General features: G+C 40.0%; 2 protein-coding genes across 4 annotated transcripts; both read right to left on the bottom strand.

The window, feature by feature from the left end:
* Positions 1-1,196: 1,196 nt before the first annotated feature.
* LOC100690892 (gap junction delta-3 protein) lies at positions 1,197-5,367 on the bottom strand. 3 transcript variants are annotated; one of them, XM_025909507.1, is made up of 3 exons: positions 5,055-5,367; positions 4,707-4,762; positions 1,197-4,620 (listed from the first exon to the last, which is right to left on the bottom strand). In XM_025909507.1, exon 3 carries the CDS (start codon positions 4,523-4,525, stop codon positions 3,686-3,688), a length of 840 nt encoding a protein of 279 aa, XP_025765292.1. In that variant the 5' UTR covers positions 4,526-4,620; positions 4,707-4,762; positions 5,055-5,367; the 3' UTR covers positions 1,197-3,685. The 3 variants fall into 3 exon arrangements, with proteins under 3 accessions (XP_025765292.1, XP_005448248.1, XP_019218293.1); XM_005448191.4 differs by having other exon boundaries at positions 1,197-4,607; XM_019362748.2 differs by lacking the exon at positions 5,055-5,367 and adding an exon at positions 4,901-5,023 and having other exon boundaries at positions 1,197-4,607.
* A 712-nt stretch (positions 5,368-6,079) lies between these two features.
* Positions 6,080-18,677, bottom strand: top2a (DNA topoisomerase II alpha). The gene is made up of 35 exons (XM_005448194.4): positions 18,489-18,677; positions 17,613-17,759; positions 17,380-17,470; positions 17,206-17,269; positions 16,946-17,091; positions 16,633-16,730; positions 16,328-16,540; positions 15,848-16,021; positions 15,467-15,568; positions 15,219-15,356; positions 14,989-15,127; positions 14,744-14,901; positions 14,531-14,656; positions 13,682-13,792; positions 13,005-13,110; positions 12,749-12,858; positions 12,504-12,596; positions 12,311-12,425; positions 11,969-12,090; positions 11,437-11,585; positions 10,897-11,128; positions 10,684-10,818; positions 10,362-10,562; positions 10,029-10,224; positions 9,748-9,839; positions 9,508-9,660; positions 9,325-9,408; positions 8,932-9,132; positions 8,701-8,821; positions 8,071-8,229; positions 7,510-7,705; positions 7,370-7,425; positions 7,159-7,278; positions 6,804-7,042; positions 6,080-6,469 (listed from the first exon to the last, which is right to left on the bottom strand). Exons 1-35 carry the CDS (start codon positions 18,504-18,506, stop codon positions 6,320-6,322), a joined length of 4,755 nt encoding a protein of 1,584 aa, XP_005448251.1. The 5' UTR covers positions 18,507-18,677; the 3' UTR covers positions 6,080-6,319.
* Positions 18,678-25,093: the final 6,416 nt, after the last annotated feature.

Genomic DNA, 25,093 nt, shown 5'->3' with positions numbered 1-25,093 from the left:
ACTCTTACCCACTAACATTATAAAGTCAACTGCTGCAAGTTTCTTTCTATTTTTGGATATATAAGTGGTTTTGAATGTTTGAAATTGACTCTGATGGAAATATACTGACTCGGCTATGTTCCAGAAATGACAGTGAACACTGACTTGCCTTTTAATAGTACCGACTTGTGGTTGGTACAACTGGTCACAACATCAGATGTTTCTTTACTAAAAATGTGCTTGTATTTTGGTTCATTCAGTCAGCAATCACCAGAATAAAAACAAATTAAATATATCTATTCTGCCTCCTCTGCACACGTAGCTGTCCCTGTGATGTACACATTTGTAATCTCGTCTAAAAACACTCCAAATGAAAATCTTAACATCTTCAGTTCTGCCACTTTAATCGTCTTATCTTAGGTTTACCATCTCTAAATCAGAGGTCATTACAAGTTTCACTACCATGTAAACTTGTAAACTTTTCCTTTTACTCTTGCTTCCTTCTGTCACAAATCATCCCTGACACTCATCTCCACCAACTTCACCCTGCCTGCACTCTCTTCTACACTTCTCTCGTGCATTGTCCATTGGTTTGAATGGCTGGCCCCGGATATTTAAACATATCGACCTTTATTCTCTCTACTTCTTGCATGCTCACTTTTCCACCTGTCTCCTCACATTCGCTTACATGTATCCTGTATTTCTTCTACAAGCTCTGTTGTCTTCTCTCCAGTGCACAACTCCACTACTATATCCTCTCCTCCACCTGTTCCCTACTACAGATCACAATGTCATGTGCAAACATCACAGTCCATGCAGACTCCTGCCTGACCCCATCTGTCATTCTAACCATCTCCATTGCAAACAAGAAAGTCTCAGAGCAGCAGAAGTCACGACTGTCCTTATACATGTCTTGCACCACCCTGCGCATCTTCTCTAGCTCCTCTCTCAGCTCTTCATATTGAGTTTCTCTCGTTCCTTCTTCCTGATGTTACTACAGCATCAAGTTGTATTGCTAGATCTATCTCTATGACCTTTTTCCCTCTGCTTGTCCACCACTATTATTATGATGAGATAGCCTTTATTTGTCAGTTGCAGTTACCCACAACCGAGATGACAGACCTTGCCGACCGTACATACAATACACAAACATCACATTGGGGAGACAGGTCAGGCTAGGTAGCAAGGGAAAAAAAAACCATCGAAATGTGTAACACAAAAGGATAATCCAGGAATGCACAGATATCAACACACCATAACACAATAAAACACAGACAAGCAACATGGGAGAATATTCCAGTGAGTACAGCTGGATCTGGGACCGCTGCAATCTTCGATTGCGCCTCCAGCTGATCCGCTGTCCACATCGGATGGGAGGTAAGCATGGGAGGAGGCGTTGGATTCGGGGGGAGGGAGGGTGATAGTGAGGGCATATCAGTATCAGTGTACATGTTTCGTGCGTGTGCGTGCGTGTGTGTATCCCGTGTTCAACAAGGGAGAGCAGGTATTAGACGGGACATCACTTCATATTATCTACTGTTCACTGGTTTAAACCTTACTTAAGCTATTGTGCAGAGTACAGTACATTACATAAAAGTACATTACATTCACTTTTTACTCTTCAAAAAAAGAAGAAGAGAAAAAGACAGTTTGAATCATCCACAGTGCAGGTTATAGGAATCATACAAACTCACTTTTCTTGCAGTCTGAAATATTGAAATTTGCTGATCTAGTGAAATTCCAAACAGCACAAATTCCATTCAAAGCAAAAAATAAGGAACTGCCAGGTAATACTGAGAGTATGTTTTTTTAAAACAAGGAAGTTATAATTTAAGGGGGTTTTGTAACTTCAAAATTGTGAAGGTACGAACTACAAGAAAAAGCTTTTGTGTTTCTGTGCATAGAGTGAAGCTGTGAAACAGTTTGAATATGGAGTTGAAGCAACATCCAAACATAAAGCAGCTCAAAAAGAGTTATAAAGATATGATCTTCTTGAATTATAAAGAAAGGAAAAATGTTGAAATTCAGTGAATGTCTCTACTTCAAAAATTTCATGATGTGATGTATATATTATCAGAAGTCTGTTTGCTATTTTTACTACAGATTATATCAGTAAGGAAGCTGACTAAATATTGACTGATAGCTTATGGCAAAGGGGTGGGATTAAATAAGTGTGTACATCTTCCCACTCCTTTTCAATATGTATATGAATCGGAACAGATGAAGCAATATTGAAATATAACTTTATTTTGTATCAGTTGTGGCTGAAAACTTGTCTGGCGAAGCCTTGACTGAGTTGAATCGTAGTCCATTTATTGCAGAGCAGCATTGTTTCCTTCTTTTAGTTGTTCTCAACACACACATGCACAATGTTAATATATCTGATCAGAAGCATGGAGGAGATTCCAGGAGCTAGTTACTCAGTCTAGCAGAGGTGGAGAGGGTTGTAGAGGGTCTTTAATCCAACAGCAAGACTAGTATCTCCTTGTTCATGCAAGGAGGAGCACGATAAACACTGACATTTGACTTATGGGTCATTTTGTTTCAGTCCATCTGATTCTGCCAGGTTGCACCTCAGTTTGTCCAGGAGCTCAGTGATGCCCTGATCCAGAGCATGCCCTGAAGTGGTCAGGCATGCATACAACCATGTGTGGGTGATATAAATTACTCATGCTTCTGTCGGTGTGTGCAAATACGTGGGAATCGATTTGAAGGCTTTATGGAGGCCGGCAACTTCAGCTTCTCCTCTGCCACCTTGACCACACTGACCACTGTGGTGTCAATGTGGTAGTCCTTGTAGTCTGTGATGAGAGGAGAAACCTTCTCTGTGCCATTTAGCATCGGCTCCAGTAGGTCTGGACCAGAAAGTCAATAAAGAGTTCAGCAAAGTGGACTTAAAAGTGGTGTTAGAAGCACCGGAAATATATAAGTATATTTATTTGAGTCAATTTAATAAAGACTAGAACACTCAGGAAGCCATTCTCTCTCTTCACCATAGGCCGAGGGTCCTCACCCAGTGGTAGTGTAGCATGCAAACAAAGCTACACTGAGTGGTGCAACAGCCGGGGGTCAACTGAAGGAACTCCTCAGCCTTAAGAAGCCAACAAGTAATCAGCAAAGTCAACACAGTAATTAGCCACAGTCTCGAAATGTGTGGGCAGGTAAGGTTGAGGCTCGACTTCTGAAACACGAAAACCAAATGCCAACATTCACACAAACAAAGGAGAGAGAGAAAACAAAAGGGAAGAGAAAAGACAGAAGAGCAAGTCGAACCAGTAGGACCAAGGTGTGGTTTTCCAAGAAATATAAAAATAATATTCGTTTTCAAAGTTTCTTGGGTTTTATTTTCCTCTTGGTATGGCTTGAATCCCCTGCTGGGTTAGAGGTTCTATGTTTGATGAATCTGACAGCTACAAAAGGGCAACACTGACTAAAAACTAATCACCTGTGAGGAAGTTTGTCAAGTGTTTTCCAGGAAATGTTTCTGTCGCAAACTGCTTGCAGACTTTCGTCATTCACCAGAACTAACAAGTCAATAATGTCTCTCATGCATCTGTGCTCATTTTGTCAAAGTTTCTTTATGATATCTCCAATACACATGAAGAGGAAAACCACTTCATGTGAAACAGCATGAGGTAATTAGAAATGTAGTCACAAATTTATGATAGAAAAAGGAGGATGCTGCGATTGCAGCATATGTGTCCTCTCACAATGTAAGCCTCGAGGCGCTCACGTATTTTCCTCTTGGATTCTTGTACTTGTGACTGTAGCTGCTTCTCACTGATCCCTTCTTCACTCTCACACTGCTGGTTGTGCTCACTGACATCGTCTCTCCTCCTGATTTCTCCTCTGTCTCCTCTTGCTTGAGTTTGTGGAGGTTCTCGCAGTCACAGTGGTAGAATCTGTCCTCCTGTTGTAAGCAAAACCACTTCCTAGAGACGTAGAAAAACTCGACAACGCTGGAAAATGCTGATAACACCCCTACAGCAAAGTAGAAGAGGAGGAAGATTGTTTTCTCTTTAGGTCGGGAAGTGAAGCACTCCACTGTTAGGGGGCAGGGAGAACGACTACATGGGAAATGGGCCTTCACCTCAAAGCCGTAGAGACGCCACTGGACAAATAAGAAGCCGATTTCTCCCACTATGCGGAAGATCACGGTGATAATATAAAGTGCCCTTAAAGCTCTTCCTTCTCTGTTCTTCCTGCTGCTCCTTTTCCTCGATGAGGAGCTGTTGGCTCTCTTGTGATCTTGATGTGTTACATAGACGAAGTAAAGCAGAGAAGGTGTAGCGATGAGGATCAAATGAAACACCCAGAACCTGTACTGGGAGATGGGGAAAGCCTCATCATAACACACCTGCTTACATCCTGGCTGGAGGGTGTTACAGGTAAATTCCTCCTGCTCGTCCTCAAACATGTCACTGGCCACAGTTCCCAGAATCAGTATCCTAAACACCAACACGAGGATGAGCCAGCAACGACCCAACATCGGTAAATGGGTCTGGAAGTCTTTAAAGAATCCACCGATGAAGCCCCACTCACCCATGACTGCAGCACTGTCAGGTCTGTCTTCTTGGAAGTCTGGAGGCTTGTTCACCTGTCTGTCTCAGAGCAAAGGCTGCCTTTGTCTGAAAAATGAAACTGGAATTCTTGTTATAATCTCCAATCAGTGACTCACCGTGAGACTGAACCCATCAAACCTGATTAAATGTTCGAGGTTTAGTCACCTTAGTTGCTCAGTGGGCTGTCTTAGTGGGCTGAAACCAAAAATGACGCAAAGAACCTGCAAAGAGAGTACATAAAGGACAACACTTCAGGAAAAAAAACTGTAGCAACAGCCTGTAATAAATCCTTTCAGTTCTTTTCCCCTTCAGTTAGCATAAAATACAACCAGCTAACATTGTAGAGTACAGTAACCAACCTCAAGACTGATCCAAGGTTCCATTTCATACATTTGAACTATGCTCATGGACAGGTTGAAACCTAACCCCTACATTTCAGAGATGCCTGAGATAGCGAGATAAAATAGTCTGACGACAGTGTTAATCTACTATGTAGAGAGATTCATGACCTACCATCACGTTTGTTTTCCCAAGTAAGGAAAACAGTAAGTTTCCTAAATGGCAGAAAGCTGTACCTTCACTTTCCCTGGTCATATGAGTGCTTGCACCAAAGTTTAAAATTCTGCATGTAGTTTGGTTGATTCAATTAGTAATAACCAAATCAAATCATTTTTTTAGTTTTTGAAGTTTAATATTTTTATCTATTCATCCTCTTTTCCAATTTAGGGTCTATGGGAAGATTATTTTCTCTGCAGGCCGGGAAGTGAAGCACTCTACTGTTAGGGGGCAGGTAGAACGACTGGGGGGCTGGAGCCTATCCCAGCTGTCTTAGGGCGAGAGGCAGGTACCCATCCAAATCATTGGATCATGTGTTCCAATCACTTCCATGACCACAGGTGTAGAAAATCATGCACTTAGGCATGCAGACTGCTTCTACAAATATTTTAGATTAGCTCAAGAACAGTGCGTAGGGTGGATTTTCATAGCTGAGCAGCTGTATACAAGCCTTTCATCACTAAGCTCAATACAAAGTCTGGGATGGAACCACTGGACTCTAGAGCTGTGGGGACGTGTTCTCTGGAGCAATGAATCACACTTTTCTGCCTGGCAATCTGATGGACGAGTCCACTAGTGCACAAAGCAAGGTCCATAAAGACATGGATGAGTTTGGTGTGGAAGAACTGGACTGGCCTGCAGAGTCAATATTAAACCCTACAGATTGAGAACGGGAGTTTACTCAAATGTATGTTTGAAGGCAGATAAGTGAATACTTTTAGCAATATAGTGTATATTTGGATGCTCCACCCGTTGCATTACATTCAAATCTTTCTACGAAATCAAAGTAGGACGCTTTATTAAACGGGAACCCCGACACAACTCAAACATACCAATCAATCAATAAAAACAAACTTTATTTTTTAAAGGTATAAACCGAACAGCCAAAGAAATATTTACAGGACAGGACAAAACACAAACAAGTGGATTACAAAATACACCCAGAAGCTAAGATCAAATACTATTAAAACTAGACTTGTATACCAGCTTTTTTCCTTCTCTTTGAAATAATACGATTTTTTTTTTTTAATAAACAATGGTGAGTTTTTGTTTATGTCTTTTTTTAAATTTAAAGGTTACAGATTGCTGGTCCAAGGTCCATATATGAGCAGAGTGTAAATGCAGCTGAACTTCAACAGATAAAATGAGTGCAATATTACCTCCATGGCACACTACAACATTTATGACTCATCTTTTCGAAACAACAACTCGGGAACTATTATTTAAAAATCTGAATCTGAATCTGAGTCCAGGTTGTAGGTGATGGGTTTCCGGGCCCGTGAGGGTTTATCCCGTGGTGCTGCAGCTACAGGAGCGGCTTCTTCAGGGTCTGAAACCTGGAAACTCTCATCCTCTTCCCACTTCTTGCTCTTCTATAGCAGAAAAAGAAATTAAAAAGGATTAACAGTGATTATATTAGCACAAGGATGGATACAGGAAACCTTTAAAATCTAAACATGTGTAGCAGAGAATAATTTGTTCTACTTCAGTAAGTAGTTTTATTTCAAATGTCACCATTTTAAAAGCTATTTTTATTCTTTATATTTAGAGGAAGTAAAACTTATATTTAGAGTTTTACTTCCTGAGGTTGGGTTTACCATTTTGGCTACTGTACTGCAGGAATATGCCAACGTCTAAAATACTTGAATCACATCTTATGACATAACACATAAAAAGAAAACACGAGAGTTCAGTGTAGAAACTGACCTTGGTGCCAGCAGTCGTCTTGGATTTGAGGCGTGACATGAGGTTATCTGAGGAGCTGCTGTCAGAGTCATCACTGAGGTTCTTTTTACGTTTAAGAACAGGTTTCTGTTTTGTGACGGGAGCTTTCTTTTCACTCTCTGAGTCACTAGAGTCGAATGACGGGATCTTCTTGGCAGCAGGAGCCTTGGACGCAGGTTTGGGCTTAGAGAGAGCATCCAAGATAGATGGCTGCTTCACATCTAGAGAAAAAAAAACGACATTCCAAATATAAATATGCTGATATCTTTGTTTTATAACAATCATATGCTCAAATCTACATGTGACCTTTATAAGACCAAACAAACATCTGCGTTACCTGCAGCCTTCTTCTTGGATGCAGCTGGTTTCTTGGCAGCGGCGGGTTTCTTCGGTGCGGCCTCTTTGGTTTTACGTTGAGTTGGAGGCTTGGATGCTGGCTCCTGATCGTCTGACAGAGCTGTAAAGTGCCACAGAGACAAAATATCCAGTCCTCAGAGCCCCACATTTCTCAGATTCATCAAACTATTATCCTAAGTGAAAATACTTACAGCTGGACTTTGTGTCTGTTTTTTTAACTGTCAATTTGCTTTTTGCTACCTTCTTCCTGCAGAGAAAAGACAAGGTTTGTTTTTAAGGTACATTTAAACAAAAGAAAGATACTTTTTATTAAGCTTTTTCTTATACTCACGTGGGTTCTGGGGCTTTGGGAGGCGGAGCTGGAGAGTCCACATCATTGTCCGACACAGTGCTGGGATCTGGGGCGAAGCTTGCATCATCGTCATCATCATCATCATCACTGATGAAAGCCTTCTTTTTTGGAGCGTCCTTCTTCCCCCAGTCATCAAATTCATCTTCACTGTCAGACATGCTGTACTTCACCGCAGCTTAAACAGTAAAAAAAAAAAAACCCCCGAAAAGGCAGCTTTAGTAATGCTGTCCTTTGTTAAAGAAAACAAGCATGAGAAGCTGAGGTCTCGTGTTAAAACACTGCTCAAAAACCCTTCAATTTGGCTCATTTCCAAATAAGTTAATAATCTTAATAATAAAAACCTTCATTTAGAAAAAGCATTTTATGTTTACTCGTGTTATCTTGGTCTAATATTTACATTTTTTAATGATCTAAAACATTTAGATGTGACAAACATAACATAAATAAATTGGAAATCAGAAAGTGGGCAAACACTTTTTCACACCACTGCAATTTAAAGAGTCAGCAGAGGAAGCAGTGTGGTCCATTAAGCAGATTCACCTTTGGTTTTCCGTTCTATGCGCTCTCTGGGGGCAGCCACTTCCTCTGCCTCCTCTTCACTGTCCGACAGGCCAACATCCTCATCTGACCACGCATTTTTCTTGGGCTTCTTGGTAACAGGCTTGAACTGAAGAGTGGTCTGCTTGCCCGTCTTTGATGCTGCAGCACACGAGAAAATGCACTTCCTTATGAACTTAAAAGTGTAAAATTTAACTGCAAACTGATATTTATTTTAGCAACTTGCTTATGATTATCAACATTTTTGAGTGAATGTTATAGCGAGCACCAAATTTTACACAATCCAGTTTTGTGTGCATGAAGGAACGTCTGTATAGTTTGGATTAGGTTGTTGAAAACATAATCCAAACTATAATCCCCAAAAAACTGAGTTTGTATTCATGATGGCGGAGTACAATATCATTTAGTTGAGAGCCGGCAATTTTCAAAACTTGAGAGGATAATTTTGATTTTGCTCCAGCGAGGATTGTGGAGGTCAAGTCTGCAAAATGTGTATCGTTGCAGGTTTGCCACTAGATATCACTAAAGAGCTTCCTGGTTATACCAGTAAGCAGACGCGTGTGATCATAGTTGAAATGATTTCCAGGCGATATCCTGAACAGTCATTTCTACCTTTTTCTCCTGCTTGGGTCTTGGTTTTCTTGCTCAGCCGTGCAGCTAAGCCCGTTTCCTCAACCGGCTCTGTATTTTCTGCATCCTCTCCAAACTCCATCTTCATCACAACATCTTCACTCTTCAGAGACAGAAATGAAGTCCAGAAAAATGTTACTTTTGGATAGTTTGTTGTTCTGAATGTGTTTTTGTAAAAACAATTAATATGCACAATCACATATGAAAACATACCTTGATTTTCTTTCCTCTCTTGCCCTCTCCTTTCTTCAGATCAGCCTTCCTGTTAGCTTCAGCCTTCATGGTGCTGGTAACACGTGGAATGACGCGGCGGCCCTGTGGAGTGGGCAAAGTCTCCTTCTTCACCTTTACTGCTTTGCCTTTTCCAGTTTTTACAGGAATGGTAGCATTTTCCTTTTCCTTTGCCTCAACCCGCTAAACACAGGAAGAAAAAAAAAAAAAAAAAAAAAAATACATGACAAGTTTAACCAGGAGCAAAAGCACTGATGACAGTTGTTCTTTAGATGTAACATTATCACAGTCTGATCACATGACTAACGAAGTGCACTGATTGGATATAAAGCAGAAAAAAAACAAGCAAATAGGAAGACAGAAATGATCCAGTACCGCCAGTTCCTCAGAGAAGGCAGCAAGGTCCTCCCTCCACAGGTCTGCTGGATTCTTTTTCTTCAGGGTGTTCAGCTCCGTCATCTGTACAAGAGTTAGGACAGAAACACACGACCTTAACACGAGAGCTAATAATCTAACATTTCAAGCTTAAACCATCACTAGGTTTGCCGCATAGCTTACCTTAGCATCCCTCTGTTTGCACAGCTCCTCCTTTTTCTCTTTTGTTAAGAACCACATGGGCATGCTCAGCAGATAATTGTAGTCCGGTCCAGTAGAGTCGTCTTTTTCTCCTCCTTCCCCCTCCTCCTCCTCCTCCTCCATCTCCTCCTCATTCTAAGAGAGTTCACATAGGTGGTTATTTAACATCCCTCTTTGTTGTAGCTGAACTTTGTTGTAACTGTTGGAATCAGTGTGTCCTACCTTCTCCTGAGCCTGTTTCCAAGTCTTGACTGGGTCGGAGTCATAGCCCATCTGTTGGAGCATGCGGATCAGCTCCTTCTTTGGCTTGTTCTCTGCACACACATGGACAGTATTAATACTTCTGATCAAGGAACAACCAAACTCACTCTTGGGCTGAATTTTAAAGGCAAACTCTAAATAACTATATCAGAAGATATACAGGATTTCCCACTGTTCTTGAAAAATGTGCTTAAAAAACAAACAAACAACAACACGGAAGCTATTTGAAACTTTGCACTTACCAATGACCAAGGTGCCCTGAATTTTCTCCAGGATGAAGCGAGCCTGGTTGCTGAGCTTGGCACTCTCTGCTCCCAGCATGCCTGCCAACCAGTCCTTTCTCAGCACGTAGTACTTCATCCTCAACTCAAAGAAATCTCTGAGGATATCCTGCACAGACTCGTACTTTTTCAGGCTACCCACGTGGTCAAACAGAACCTGGAAAACAAAAGGAAAAATGCTGATGTTTCACAGGGTTTGGAAATATGTAAATAAATGTTTGAGATTTCACAGGAAAGCAATAGAAGACCTTATTGCCCTGCTGTGAATGTGTGCAAATAAGTGGCAATCATTACCATAGAGTTGCAGGTGAGGGGGCTCTGCAGCTTGAAGACTTTATGGAGGCCAGCAGCCTCAGCCTCCCTCAGCTTCTCTTCTGTCATCTTGACCACAAAGCGCACAGTGGTGTCAGTGTGGTAGTCCTTGTAGTCTGTGATGAGAGGAGGAACCTTCTCTGTGCCATTCAGCATCGGCTCCAACACATTCTCCTTGTAGGTCTAGACGAGAAAATACATGAAGAGTTCAGCAAAATGGTAAGAGGGTATTTATTTGAGTCAATCTAATAAACACTATGGGTACACGTGGTAAAATGTTCTGGAAATGACTTCATTGACCAACCTGTGTCCATGTTTTTACAGGCAATTCAGAGATTTCAATAGTGGTTGAATCAAGGATGGAGATCTCTCCACTATTCAAGTACTGGTTATCCATCACCTGCTCAATTGTGCCTCTGAAGTCTTTGTAATTTGGAAGCTGTAGGAGGAAAAACAAGCACTTAGTTTTTTCACAGCAAATCAACCAACAAGGCAGATCTCAGGAAACCATCCTGACCATGGGCATAGGTTCCTCGCCGTCGAGCATACGGTTGATGTTGCTGATGATCTCACGTATGTCGTAGTTTGGAATCTTGCTGGCCCAACCTGTGCCAATGCCTTCGGCTCCGTTCACAAGCACAGTGGGGATGATGGGAATGTACCATTCGGGCTCTACCCGCTGGTTGTCATCATAGTTATACTTGAGCAGGTTGTCATCCACTGCTGGGAAAACAAGGCGGGCGAGGGGGCTAGAAGTAAAGATTGGTGGGAGAATTTTAGTTAGTGACTCAGTAAATGATCCATTTAAAAAACTCTCCCCATTTTGTTAAATTCATGAAAAAAAGTGCAGATCATGGGCTGATAGACTAACTTGGTAATGTTGTATACACTTACATACAACTCATTCATCCACAATGCATGATGTAGCAGTGCAAGAAGTGACAGTGGTTCTAACCACAATAAGCCTTCTTAACACTGACCAGCGGTAGGCCTCTTTTCGGTTGCTGGCTCCCTACACTGGCACTCAGTTATTAAATCTATGAGAAAGCCTGCTTACCTGAGCATAGTGAAGATGTATCGAGGGCTGGCAGAGTCCTTGCCACCGTGCAGCCTGGTTCCAAACTGTCCCAGAGGCTGCAAGAGATTCATGTTGTTGCTTCCCACAAAGTTCTGGGCTAAACCAATGATGGTCATCATCAGAGAGACCTGAAAACAGGAAAGAGTTTAGAGTAAATACAACAGAAACAGCTACATACAGCCACTATGGCTTACAGGGACCTGCAAGAAATGTTTTTTTTTTTTTTTTTTTTTTTTTTTTTAAATCTTTCTATAAAAAGGTCCCTGCGCTTCTACTTTCCTTTAAATAAACTTTATTTAACCGGAATCTTCTTCATGTGTAACGATTCAAGTTCTGGCCAAATTGACAGCTACTCTTAGATATATACACATACAGTATTCAAAAGCAAAGCCTATTTGAAAAGAAGCAAACATTTTCTGAACATAAAAATGATACAGTTAAACTGAAAAGTCAAATCAAGAATCTAAATTAAAAACACACTGACAAAACCCACACATTTTAGCCACCTCACCTCTCCATGGTGATAGGCCGACATCTCAGCCACTGAGCCTGCCAGCTGTGCCACCTTCACCTCTCGCTTGTCGTTCCTCTTGAAACAACAGTACAACACCTTCCTCTGACCCGGTTTCAGTCCTGGTGTAAACACAAATGCATGCAGACATTAGACCAGCGGTTCACAACCTTTTACACCTGTCAGGAAGACTCAGCAAACCCTGCCCTGAACACATGCTCAAATGACTTAAATTTTAAACTGGATCTGGACAACTCTCAGCTTTCTATTTCTCCATTGTTGTTAGTTAATGGTTTTAAATCACTTTCCTTTTTTCTTAATTATTATTATTATTTCACGTACCATCCACCAGGCAGGGAATGGACCTCTCGTTATCAGAGTTGGAGAAAAGTACCAGCTCCTTGTTAACAAAGTCGTTGTACGACAGGGACTTGGTTGACTGACCGTACAGGTACTCCTGCAAAGAAACAGTAAAACAGTCAAACTTAACAGAACAGAAACAAGATATTGCATTCACCAATTGCATAGACATTACCTCAGGCAGGTTGTGCTCTCTGCGCTGGCGTCTGTTAATCATAAAGTTGGTAAGCCACTCTTTTCGCTCTTCCACTTTCTTCTTGCTAAAGGCCTTGCCAGAGAGAAAAAAATAATTTTAAAAACAGACCCAAGAACCAAATACTAATGCTCCAACTGTTAGTTATGGCCTACAGGATGTTTAAAAAGTCTAGATCAAATATAAATTGGCCAAGCAATGATCCACACAGATGGGTAACATCTTACAAGGGTGATAGCTTCATCATCTTCAGGTCCTGAGTACTTGAATGGGATACGATGTCTCTGCATATCAGAGAAGTACTCCTTGGCTTCCTGTGATGTGCTGGTTCCCAAACCTAGATGGGCAATAGCCACAAAAGAAAAAAAGAGATGGTACAAGTTACAGCAAAACAATACAGAAACTATAACAATGACAAAGGCCATAAGCATTATGTGTTGCTTACTTGTCCGTTTTACTACCACACAGGGGTTTGTAACAAACCTTTGTAGTATTTTATTTTCCAAGATTTGTGGTTCTGCTGGCTCTCCTTCCATGCATTGAATTCAGGAATACTGTAGAAAGACAGCTGAGTTTTCTTGAAAGACGCCTGAAGAGACACAGAAATAAGATGTCCAATCACCATGGTTCTTGATGCCTAGTCATTTAAAGCTTTTCACATTTTAACATTATACAAAAAACAAAAAAAACCCCAAAAAAAAAAAATGTGGATTTTTAATTTAAAAGTAACTTGGAATAAAAAAAGGGGACCAAGCTTTCCATTAAGCTCTGAGTATTCTGAGGTTTTGACAGCAGATGGCAGTATTGTTCCAAATTTCCAACATGGTTAAAAACTCAGACACATTAACAAATAAGCATGTGCCATATCTCAACTGTGCATCTCTCAGGTGTCTTTGAGGAACGAAAAAGAAAACAAACGCATGCATGTTGCGAAGAATGCTCATAAGAACAATAAGATGTTAGAAGAACAAACTCATATTACTCTGTTGTGTTGTAACAATAAAACGTGGCACATCACAATTCTCTCTATTGCTATTGTAGGTATGAAGTTGTAAGATATCCATGTCTGAATGAAAGAATGCCTCATGTAAACTGCCAGATGAAGCCAACAATATTGCATATGGCAAGTCTGCAAAGGGCTTTTTAGAGCATATTCATACCTTGATGATGGGGGTGATGAACTCTTCCAGAAAGTTGTGATGCAGCAGCGAAGGCCAGTTGTGGTGGATGAAGTTGATCAACAAGCCCTTAATGTGGGAGCCGTCTTGATCCTGTGACAATAACACAGGTCAGATATATTACAACAAAGTAATTGTGTGTAATTGAGAGATGACAAAAAAGGTTAATATAGTGCTCTGTGACAACATTAGTAGCACTAAAATAGTTTTTAATAGTGGGTTGGGATTTTGAAGTCTGTCTTTAACATGCATCCATCCACCAATTCAGAGTCTATTTCCCCATATATGTGAGACTAGGACATGTGCATTGTTACTAGAAATCCTAGTGATGATCCTGTTTTTCCATCTGAATGTCACTGTGTTGGCAAATGATGAATAAAATTCATAAGCCTTGCTCGATGAAGAAAAACTAAAAATTCACTCAAACATCCATCTGAGGCTCATATGAAGCTTCAGCTGCCCCACTAATCCAAATTGAGTCAAAGCTTTCAAAGTCATGCTCAGTGAAAATTACTTAGTAGCTCTCTTCACAGCTGTAGGGGAAGGATACCTTCCTCAGGTTAAGTGCATGTTTCCTCTTAAAACTGGGCTCACAGTTAACATTACACTGGATTTGTACCTGCTCTAACCATCCATTTGTTCCTGCAGCATTGGCACCTTATGAAAAGCTTCAGGGCCAGTATCGACAGACAAAACCGTTATGGTCACAAAGACCTATTCTTACATATACTGTATGTAGGCACACAGAAACATGAAAATCCTGAATATTATCAATACAAATAAGACACGGGAAGGTAGGAAAGGAGTGAAAATAAAGATCAACCCAAATACCTGATCTGTCATGATCATGATCTTGCCGTAGCGCAGACTCTTGAGGGATTCTGGGTCACTGTAGTTCTTTTTGTACTGAAGACCGAGGATTTTGATGATGTTGTTGATTTCTGCGTTTTCCATAATCTGATAAGAAAAAAAAATAATCAAGTTTTACTCACAGCTGTTAAATAAATAGATGATTCAAGCAATCATTATATTTGCTAGCCTAACCTGTTTATGTGAAGCCTCCCGGACATTGAGCATTTTTCCTCTGAGAGGGAAGACGCCATAGCGGTCCCTTCCGACCACTCCCAGCCCAGACACAGCAAGTGTCTTGGCTGAGTCTCCCTCTGTAAGAATCAGCGTGCAGCCAATGGAGTTCTTCCCACCTGTAAGAAAATATAGTGAGTACAGTAGGAGTGCAGGTCATCTCCATTCTCGGGATGCTGGACTGTACCGACTGCGGCGCACATTACCTGCATCGTTGGCGTCATCCAGTTTTGGCACACCTTTGATTTTTGTGTGTTTAACAGCCGAGCACTTCTTGTTGAGCTGGGTCTGAGCCTTGAACTTCACCCAGTTCATGATACTTTCCACAATCCCACAGGATGTGGCCTAAGTGCAACAAAGGATGGAGACCAGTTAGTGAAATGGATGAATGATTACACTTGTGAGAAATACATTGCTGGTGGCTTTTCATCAGCACCTGTTTAATGAACTTCTCACTCAGGGGACACTTGGAGCCAAAGCTCTTCTGTTGCAGAGTCATATTCTCTTTGGTCTGAGAGTCGAAGGTGGGGTTTTCAATCAGACAGTTGACAAACAGCCACATATGGTTCTTCACCTAAATGGAAAAAAAAAACGTAAAGAGCAATCAGTTGTGCATTTTGTTAAAAAACATTTTTAAGGAATACACTTACATATTCATTTTCATTAAAAAAATAAAATGAATACCTGGAAAGGCTTGACTGTCACCCCAGCTTTGTTCTTCTTCTTCACCACTTCAATGAGCTTGCTAACCACCTGGTCAGCCACATAATCAATGTGCCTGCCTCCCTAAAGTCCAGAGGACAAAAACAAGATCCATTTAGAGAATAAACGCCGTAGGTCTTAATCATAGTGACACAAAGTGGCTGGAGAGCAGCCAGACTTCTGCTTGGCTGCCAAGAGAGCTCAGTCTAGTTCAATCATTCTTAAACTATTTTAGAGCTGCTCAAAGATGTAAATTTACACAGCTTTCCAACAAACTTAAACATTTAAATTACTGATTTAACAACAGCCTACACATAGACACAATATATGCATTAGATCAAATCCAATGCACTGAGTTATTACCTTTGTTGTGGCAATGCTGTTGACAAAGCTGACTTGCTGGAAACCTTTCTCGCTCATGGTGAGGCAGACCTCCCAGCGCTCGTTGACAGTCTCATGGATGACAGTAAGAGGACCACCCAGTTCATCCACCTTGTCTTTCACATACATGTCCACATAGCTACGGAAACCTGTAACCTTAAGTGTGAAGTTCATACAGTTTATATCAGTTTAAATGCATTTTATCCTGAACAAATTAGGATGGAACATGTAAGATTTGTCTTGCTAACATCAAATATTTCATTAAATGAAGTTACTAGAAATATTTTTAGGTCAGGTAAGTGACTACTTTTGATAAGTACACAAAAAGCTTTGGATTTTAGGTTCAACTTTGTGAATTAAGTCTTCAGTCAACATTTGAAACACGCATAATATATTGAAAAGCTTAATGAAATTAGTTTCCAAAACATTAAGAGTTAACACTTAAAGATCACAGTAACTTACTGGTAGCTTCTTGCTATTAAAGAACACCCGGACACCCTTAGTGGCTCCAGCAATATCATAGGCCCTCCTGGTCATCAGAGCCACTGTGTCTTTGTCCAAGATGCTCATCTTAAACTTGGCCAGATCTGGTCTGAAGGTGATGCAAGTGTATTCCTCTCCATCAAACGGTTTGATGCTAGCCTCCCCTGCTCTGCCCATATTGTCATACCAAGTCTATGGGAAACATGGGCATAACAGAAAATGACATTCTCCCTGATCAAGACATAAAAATTAAAGTGGGAAATGAGATTGACCTTCCTTCATACCTGCTTGAAGCACTTCTTCGACTGTTTACAAGCAGTCTCGACAGTGAACTTTGTACTGAAGATGTTGCAAAGCTTGGCACCGTATCCATTTCGTCCACCTGAAGAACATTTATATAACATTTATAGAGTTAGGAACAGACTGAACATTAAATTTGTTTTTTTTTTTCCTAATAAAACGCTAAAATTTCACCATTAATTGTGTTGGACATAATGATGTAGAAAAGAGTCTTTGTAATTATACAGAATATCTTCTCATTAAGAATGACAGAAAACAATCAGTATTATCTAAAGCACTCAAATTCATCAATCTTACCAGTGACTTTCTTCTCGTCATCATCATAGTTACTTGAAGTGAGAAGCTGTCCAAAGATGAGAGCAGGTACATAAACTTTCTCCACTTTGTGCTCCACCACAGGAATACCCTTCCCATTATTCCATACACTGATGGTGTTGTTTTCACTAAAAGGAACAAAAACATACACAAGCGCTTGATTTGTCAGCTGGTAGCTGTAGTAGAGTTACTTTGTATTTTAATATCTTAAACTTGGTAGTGCACCGTTATACACAACTCACGGATCAATGTTGACCTTGATGCAGGACATGCTCTTATCTCTCTGCTTGTTATCAGCTGCATTTACTACGGAAAGAGAAAGTAAAATCTATTTTTACTACATTTTACTGGAGCAAAAACATTGTTTAATAAAGGTTTGTCATGGACATCTATAATTGCAAGAGCTTTTTACTTACCAAGGATCTCATCAAAAATCTTGTAGAGCCCAGGCACAAATGTCACATCACGGCAGTTCAGTCCAGCATCCTCATCAAACACCCACATTTGCTAATGAAAGAAGTTAAATAATCACAAGGAGCTTGCATGCGTTCATTTAATAAGAACCATAACTGTGCAGTCAAAACTCCCCCCCCAAAAAACCTGCTTTAAATCTACACATGACTGTTAAAGACATTTTAAAACTTCTTACCTGAGTGACAGGCTCTACAGAGCCTATGTAGGAGTCCGGTCTGAGCAAAATGTGCTCCAGCTGCGTCTTCTTCTGATAGATCCTCTCCACTGACAGCCGCTTAGGATCCTTCTTCAGCTTTTCCACCGGCTTGTTCTCAAAAAAGGCCTGATGAAAACGACACAAGGTTATCTTTTAAGATTCATAATTCAACACTCTTTATTGTCATTATGGATAACGAAAGCAATTCTCCCTCACATGGTGCAAAAAAAATAAATAAATGAAAAGCTTTAAATAATATCAATATACTGATATCTTTTATAGGCCTTGCACCGTAACGAAGATGGGACTTATCTTTGTACTGCAGGAAACCTTAATATAATGATCAACATCATCTATAATGCTACTTGCTGACAGTTTTGCATGCCTGCGGTTATATACGTCTTCAGTTTTACTGCACAAAAAACACAATGCAAATGTACGGGGGGGAGAAAACACCCCCCTGGAAGTTGCTTGGCTCTGATTACATTTGACGCTCAAGGACACAGGGTTTAGCTCAGTATTTAAGGACAGTTTTTATTTCAAACACAATAAATAATGCGAGGTGAATGAATGCAGGGGTAACACCATTTCAACTGGCTTAGCAGCATTAGCTATAGTTAATGCTTACAAGCTGCTGTGCCAAGAGTTAGGACTAGTTGTTAAGTTACTAAAAGGAACACTCTGCAAGTAGTGCATTATTACGTCTAAACAGCGGGCACTGTTACATTAAGCAGCTCACGACGTTAGCCAAGTGCCTTTAACTGTTTCTTAGAAGTTTAACTTACAGTTGTAGCAGGTTAGCACGTAAGCCTAATAACACGTTAGCAGCAAATATGAAAGCGACAGTAACGTTACCTTCAACGGTTCAGCCATTCTTCTTGTATTTAATGTTAAAGCCCTTCGTTTGAAATATAGTACACTCTAGGTTTGCAACAAGCTAAATAAATCCCAGCTACCCCCAATAATAACGGCTGCCTGCACTAAAACGTTCCTTCGCTGCCTGAGCTGAGGTCCCAGTTTGAATATTCGAAATTTTGTGGAAACATCTCCCGCCAGCTATATTGACCAATCATACTACTGAGCGCGTGACGAATTCCTCCAATGAGAGAAGCAAATCCGTTCTTTTTCAATTAAATAACCAATCGTAGACGGTAAAAGTGGCATGAGCCCACCCATCTCTTGTATCACAGCCAATCAGCTTTCAAAAAGAAGTAACCTACGTGCTGGGAATTCAAGTACAGACAGGAAAAGAGTTAGGAGGGAAACAAAATAGCCTGTTTCCTTGTTTTGGATAAAAAATATCCTGTCAGCTCTATTTTTATAGTGTCCAATGAAGAAATGTGACCTATATTTTATTATTACTATTTTGTTTTCAATGTTCTTGGATTTTTGTTCTACAAATACAAACGAAGCTTTTTCTCTCTGATGTTTTCACGTTTCTCGGTTTTTAAGGCTGACTGAGCAGTTCCAAACGTGAATCTTTACTTTTTATCAACTGTAATACAATGATAATAATAATAGTAACTATCATAACAATGCGCTTTCCAGAAACACACAATAAAGGAACAAACTAAGACGAAGTTATAAAGAAATTACAAATCAACTAAAATACCTCATCCTTTATGGCAAAACATTATTTAAAAAAATATACTAAAATAAATTTTTCAGTAGAGATGAAGACACTGATGAGGCAAGACAGATTTACTTAGGTAGGTCATTACACAACGAAGGACCCCTAATAGCATCAGTGATTTGAGGCTCCAAGAGAATAATGATGTAAGATGTAATCATATCAGATTGGACATAGAGTAAATACTATCAGTATGTCTCCTTCTGGGTCTGATTATATATTTTTATTCTGTTGCTGCATAATCCAATCCAATCAGAGGTCATATCTGAGGAGGGGAGCTTGAACATCTATGCTTATTTTATCTCATATACAGCATATTTCCCAGAACTCATGTATTCATCTAGATAACAGACAAAGTTTTACAGGTAAGAGATTCCTCTCACATAGGAAAAAAACATTCATACCAATTCAACTAAAAGAAAGATTTTCAAATGCATTACAGATGTGCACTGATTGTGGACTGGCTTGCTCATGCAACAAAAGCTCACTAATACTGAGATCCAGGGTCAGCAGGCTCAGCCCCCCACTGACGCTGGCAAAGGGCCCATAGCCTGATTGATGTCACTTTCCTTCCTCCAACTCCCCAACTGCAGAGAAAAAGAGGACATGATGTGAAGAAAAAGGGAAAAAAGGAAATGGATTTTGTTGTCTGGTGTTATGATTTTTGACACTTTTTGGTCACTTGGGATATAAAGCATGAGTGGCCTTTTAAATGTACAAAACTTGCCTTGCAAGAAAAGTGTTCTGTTTTTCTGGGACCATGGTGCTCACTTCTTTTTTCTTTTTACACTAGAGTGTACTGGATCTTTCACTTGATTTATCACCACCGCTGCCACTTTCTGTCCTTTGTCTCTCTTTTACTTGCATAAAATACAGGAACTGCTTAAAATCTGTCTAGTGCTCAATATCATATTTCTTCTTTTATATTGTTCCTTTCTGTCCTGGACTCTTCCTATGTAGCTGCACGATACCCCAACACTGTGTTTTTTAGTCATTTATCAGATAGACCTTCACTTTTTCCCAATCCTCTATTCTACTGGGATAAAAAGATTCATATGTGATGCTAAGAAAGCATTACTTCAGCAGCACAGTTTTATTCAGCTCTAAGCAACCATCTCTCTTCATATTTCTTGTCTTGTGGCTATCAGTCAATGGAAATGCAGTAACCTGATTTATCCAACCGTTCTACCATTCTTATCTGTCTTCCTCTGCTATGTTGCCCACTCATCTGACCTTAGCATGGTAATAATAGGGCGGAGGAGCTTGAGTAGAGCTGCCTCGGTCCGGTCGATGTAGTGGATTGCAAGTACACTAATACACCCACAGCTGCACACATGAATGAAGGAGCGAGCACACAGAACTGTTTATCTGATATTTTTTTGCTTGGTATTTTCAGCCAAAAAGATTGAGTTATCTCCTTTAAGAAATCTAAAAGAATGTGCCTGCTGCCCTCACACTTTCAATGCACACAGGGTTGGACATGGTAGCTTTAAAAAAGACTGTTTTTAAACAAGAAAACAGACAGTTTATGTGGTACCTTTACAATAAGGGTGCAGAATTTTGATCAGATCAACATATCACATTTGTTAAATGCATACAAAACAACATGCAAAAATAAACATTTGTGGCCTTCTAGGGATTTTTGTGTCTTTTGGACACTCAAACATTATTTATTACATTCCACATTATATATCTGGACTATTTCATCTATCTATCTATCTATCTATCTATCTATCTATCTATCTATCTATCTATCTATCTATCTATCTATCTATCTATCTATCTATCTATCTATCTATCTATCTATCTATCTATCTAATATCAAGAATATTTTCTTTAATGATTAATAGAATACATAAACCTTTGATTTTATATATTTCTGTTGCACTTTTTACTTTTAATGAGGACAAATAATTTTTTAACACTGTGTAAGTCTCACACAGACTTTCTCTTATCTAGCAGAAGTGGGCAGTTTGAAACAGGAATGCTAAGTACTTAGCATCCAAAAATAGTCACCCTGCAAAGTAGATGGACACTCTCAGTAGCTACCACCTGCCTTCCTGTTTATTTATTGATGGCTCTGTGTTTTCTGAAGCTTGACTGCTGGGGACGGTGGGAGAAAACGAAACTTGGAGTGTCACAGACGTGTTGATAGCTGTCTGAAGGAGATGCTTGATGTGGCTTGATGAACAGTGTCTTACAAGGAAAGGGCTCCTTTACGGATATTAGTGTGACAGGTAAAGAGCTGCTCCAACTGAGCACTTGACAAGCTTGTCAGAGCTTGTCCAGGAGAGCGTTTGGGGATTTGTGAAAGATGTGACAGCCAAGAGTGGAAAAAAAAGATAATTTTCTTTATTTTGGCTTTGCATCCATCATAGACCGCAAAAGATAAGCCAAAGATATTGGAGTTAATAATGACCCTGCACTGGAATCATTTTGATTGGTAGTGACTAGAATGGACAGGTTAGAAATGAGTAAATCAGAGGAACAGCTCAGGTCGAACAGACTAGAGAGAAAATAAGAGCGGCAGAGCTGAGATGGTTTGAACGTGTGCAGAGGAGGGATAGTCGATAAACTGGACAAAGGATGCCGAATATGGAGCTGCAAACCAGGAGGAAAAGAGGAAGACCACAGAGAAGATTCATTGCCTCTCTGAGCCTGGTTCTGCCGGAGATTTCTTCCTGTTAAAAGGGATTTTTCCTTCCTACTTTTACCAAGTGCTTGCTCATAGGGAGTCATGATTGTTGGGGTTTTCTCTGTATTATTGAATGAAAGTTGCTTGAGTTGACTTGTTGAGTTGGGTTGTTGTGATTTGGCACTATATAAAGAAAACTGAATCATGATGTGATTTGATACTGTGAACAATTAAAAAGTCTTGTTTATTTTATTAGAAATGGGGTTCATCAAGCATTGGGTATATGTACCAATTTTGTTGTCCACCACTGAACATAAAACTATCTGCTGCACTATAAAACTGTAATAACAAGTGTCTTAAAATTACTTACAGTATAATCATTTCTTATTTTCTGTAAAAACTTGACTTGCTACCCTAAGTATTTGCGGGTGAATATAATTACATCATAATTTCAGATTTTGGAAATTATGCCCTTAGCAGGCCCTTATATAAAGTGCTACCAAATGCTCTTTACGAGGAGTAAGTGTCAGGCAGTGGTTTCTGTTGGATTTTACTTATATTTGATTAAATTCCCCTCACAGTGTGTGTAATTATTTCCTGGCAAAGACTTTTCCCTGCGAGTAGCAGGATAAGAGAGAGCTCATAAAAAAATGATGACAATGAACTAAAATGAAAACAAAATTACAGCTTTAGGTCCACTGTGAATATTTTGGCTCAGTCAATTTCCAGGTGTGTGACAGATAAAACGACCGCCAGTGAATGGCTTAAGGTAGAAAACAAAATCTCAGTAGCTCAGGCCGTGCTGGATGTGAGGAAGAAGGAGCTGTTACTCAATATTTAAACCTTCAACACTTTTTATTAGAGACAACAGTGTTTAGGAAGGAAAATAACATCTTAGAGCAAACGTCTAACATTCACAGCATTAATATACAGATTTTTTTTCTCCTCTGGTTGCTTTCTGGGTCATGTTTTGACCAGCACATTTCCAGCTGTGTCCTTGGAGGTCCACAACATGACCTTTAAGGTGAACACCCCTCCCTGGCTGTCATTGTGAATACAGTGAGGGACTAAGAATTATTATTAGTTTGAAAGGGCAGCTCAGACCACCTCTATCCTGTGTTTGCAGGCAACTGCGGGCAACAATAGTAACTTAACATTTAAAATTGAACAATCAGTGATGCAGTGTTATTTAATCACACTTGTTGAAAGTAATCTTACCATGAAGTGTTTTCCCAAACAGTACTGTTTATTATATTCAACAACCGTATTTCCTAAATCTTTCTGTCTGCAGTTCTGTCATGTAAAGCTTGGAGTGTAAGCCCATAGTCTTTTTTTCTACATGTACTTTTATTAAGCACTAAACCAAAATGATAAACATGCAAAAAAATTACTGATGCTAAAGAATTGTCACGCTGTATCCACTGGGAGTAAAAATAAAAATAAGATGTAAGCGCTAAATGCTGCAGTTCCTCGTATGTTTATTGCCTCGTGCAAAAATTGGTTTAAGTCCATATTATTAAATTCCCACTTCATGTCAACTTTGAAGGTTAGTTTGTATATATAATGCTGTACACCCTGTTTGCACTGCTATGATTCTTAGTAAATAAGATCTGAATAAATAAGGTTGTGGCCACTTTAACTGAAGGTGTTGTATCTAATTCAAATATCTGCTGCTGCAGGAGAAGATACTTCAAGACAGGATTCACATGCTTCAACTCTTAAATGTGGGCGTTTCTGAGATTTGCTCGTGTGATCGTCATGGCAATAATAACCAATCCTCAAAAGACAAGCTAAAAAGAGCTTCAATCAGCAGGTAGCCAAGTTAGCTGCCTGTTAGCAACAGGTTGATTGTTTGCAACAATCAACAATGAAATGCTACGTTTTTACACTTAATGCTCTACAGTGAGTCTTTGGTCATGTCTCCCTCCCCTCATCCCAACTGGTCATGGCAGATGGCTCCTCCTCCCTTAGCCTGGTTCTGTTGGTGGTTTCTTCCTGTTAAAAAGGAGTTTTTCCTTCCCGCTGTCGCCAAGTGCTTGTTGTTGTTGTGTTGTTTGTTCTCTGAGGCTTTCTCTCTATATTATTGTTGGGTCTTTACCTGACAATATAAGTGGCTTTAGTTAAATTGAAATAAAACTGAAATGAGCTGCACAATGAAACCCTGTTGCTCTCTCAGCATATCTGCATAGCATGATTTTATTTCCACAGAAATTCGGGGTCTTTCTGTGTGGAGTTTGCATGTTCTTCCAGTGTTTGCGAGGGTTCTCCCCGTGTACTCCGGCTTCTTTATGCAGTTAGTGGGGTTAAGTTAAGTAGTGATTCTAAATATCTGTACGTGTGAATGTAAGCGTGCATGGTTATCTGTCTCTGTGTTAGCCCTGCATCATATTGGCTACTTCTCCAGGGTGTATGCCACCTCTTGCCCTATGGTAGGCTGGGATAGGCTCCAGACTAGACACTGGATGCATGAATTTCATTAGCAAATGGCTGCGCTGACATGACACGAATGCTGACACCTGTGCTGCAACTCCAGAGGTTGAATTTTCCCTCAACTTTCCACATGAGCGAAGTTTCAGTTGCTGAAAATTCAGTTCAGCAACACTTGATGTCACCTCATTCAAAGAGAATGAAAAACGCGGGTGCTTCATGATCATGTACAGTTTATGAAAAAAAGTTTTCTATCCTTGATACATCTTTTGACCACGTAGCTCCACTTTTGGGTCCCCTACCCACAAATCTGAAAGTGAGAGAAACTGCCCTGGAGCATATCAAAAACAAGATTTATGAACAGAAACAACATCACCGTTTTCCAGCATACCGGTAGAGCATAAAGCCATTCATAACCTGCTTTTAGTGAGATTTTAAGACTCCAAGATTTGCACTTAGAAGCTTTTGAAATGGCTCTGGCAGCCGTAACTCTGTGAGTGGCGAAGGCTCAAATGAATATCTGCAATACTTTCATATTGGCACCCTATTGTTTAATGTCAATAATATCAGACTTCAAAGACAAGACTCCTCACAGAGAAGATGAGGTGAGGTGACCTCAGCAGGCGAGAAATCCTTTTAATACACTGTTCTCACAGCTTTTGATTAAAAGGCTCAAGACAGGCAAGGAAATAAATAAATAAAGAAGGTTAATGTTGTATTCACAAAGACAAGGCAGGGCTTTGATCTTGCTCGGGGACGAGGAGTAAC

The sequence above is a fragment of the Oreochromis niloticus genome, linkage group LG8 (genome assembly GCF_001858045.2).
Source record: "Oreochromis niloticus isolate F11D_XX linkage group LG8, O_niloticus_UMD_NMBU, whole genome shotgun sequence".
Taxonomy (NCBI): Eukaryota; Metazoa; Chordata; class Actinopteri; order Cichliformes; family Cichlidae; genus Oreochromis; species Oreochromis niloticus.
The sequence above is the reverse complement of the archived record's forward strand: the minus strand, read 5'-3'. Positions and strand labels throughout refer to the sequence as shown.

Bases quoted from the DNA above. Each gene is read 5' to 3' on its own strand.
- LOC100690892 (XM_025909507.1), bottom strand. From the start codon at position 4,525: ATGGGTGAGTGGGGCTTCATCGGTGGATTCTTTAAAGACTTCCAGACC.
- top2a (XM_005448194.4), bottom strand. The intron at 17,092-17,205 runs GTGAGTTGTGTA...TGTTCCTTTTAG, and splicing joins ATCAAGGTCAACATTGATCC to TGAAAACAACACCATCAGTG. The intron at 16,731-16,945 runs GTAAGATTGATG...AATGTTCTTCAG, and splicing joins TGACGAGAAGAAAGTCACTG to GTGGACGAAATGGATACGGT.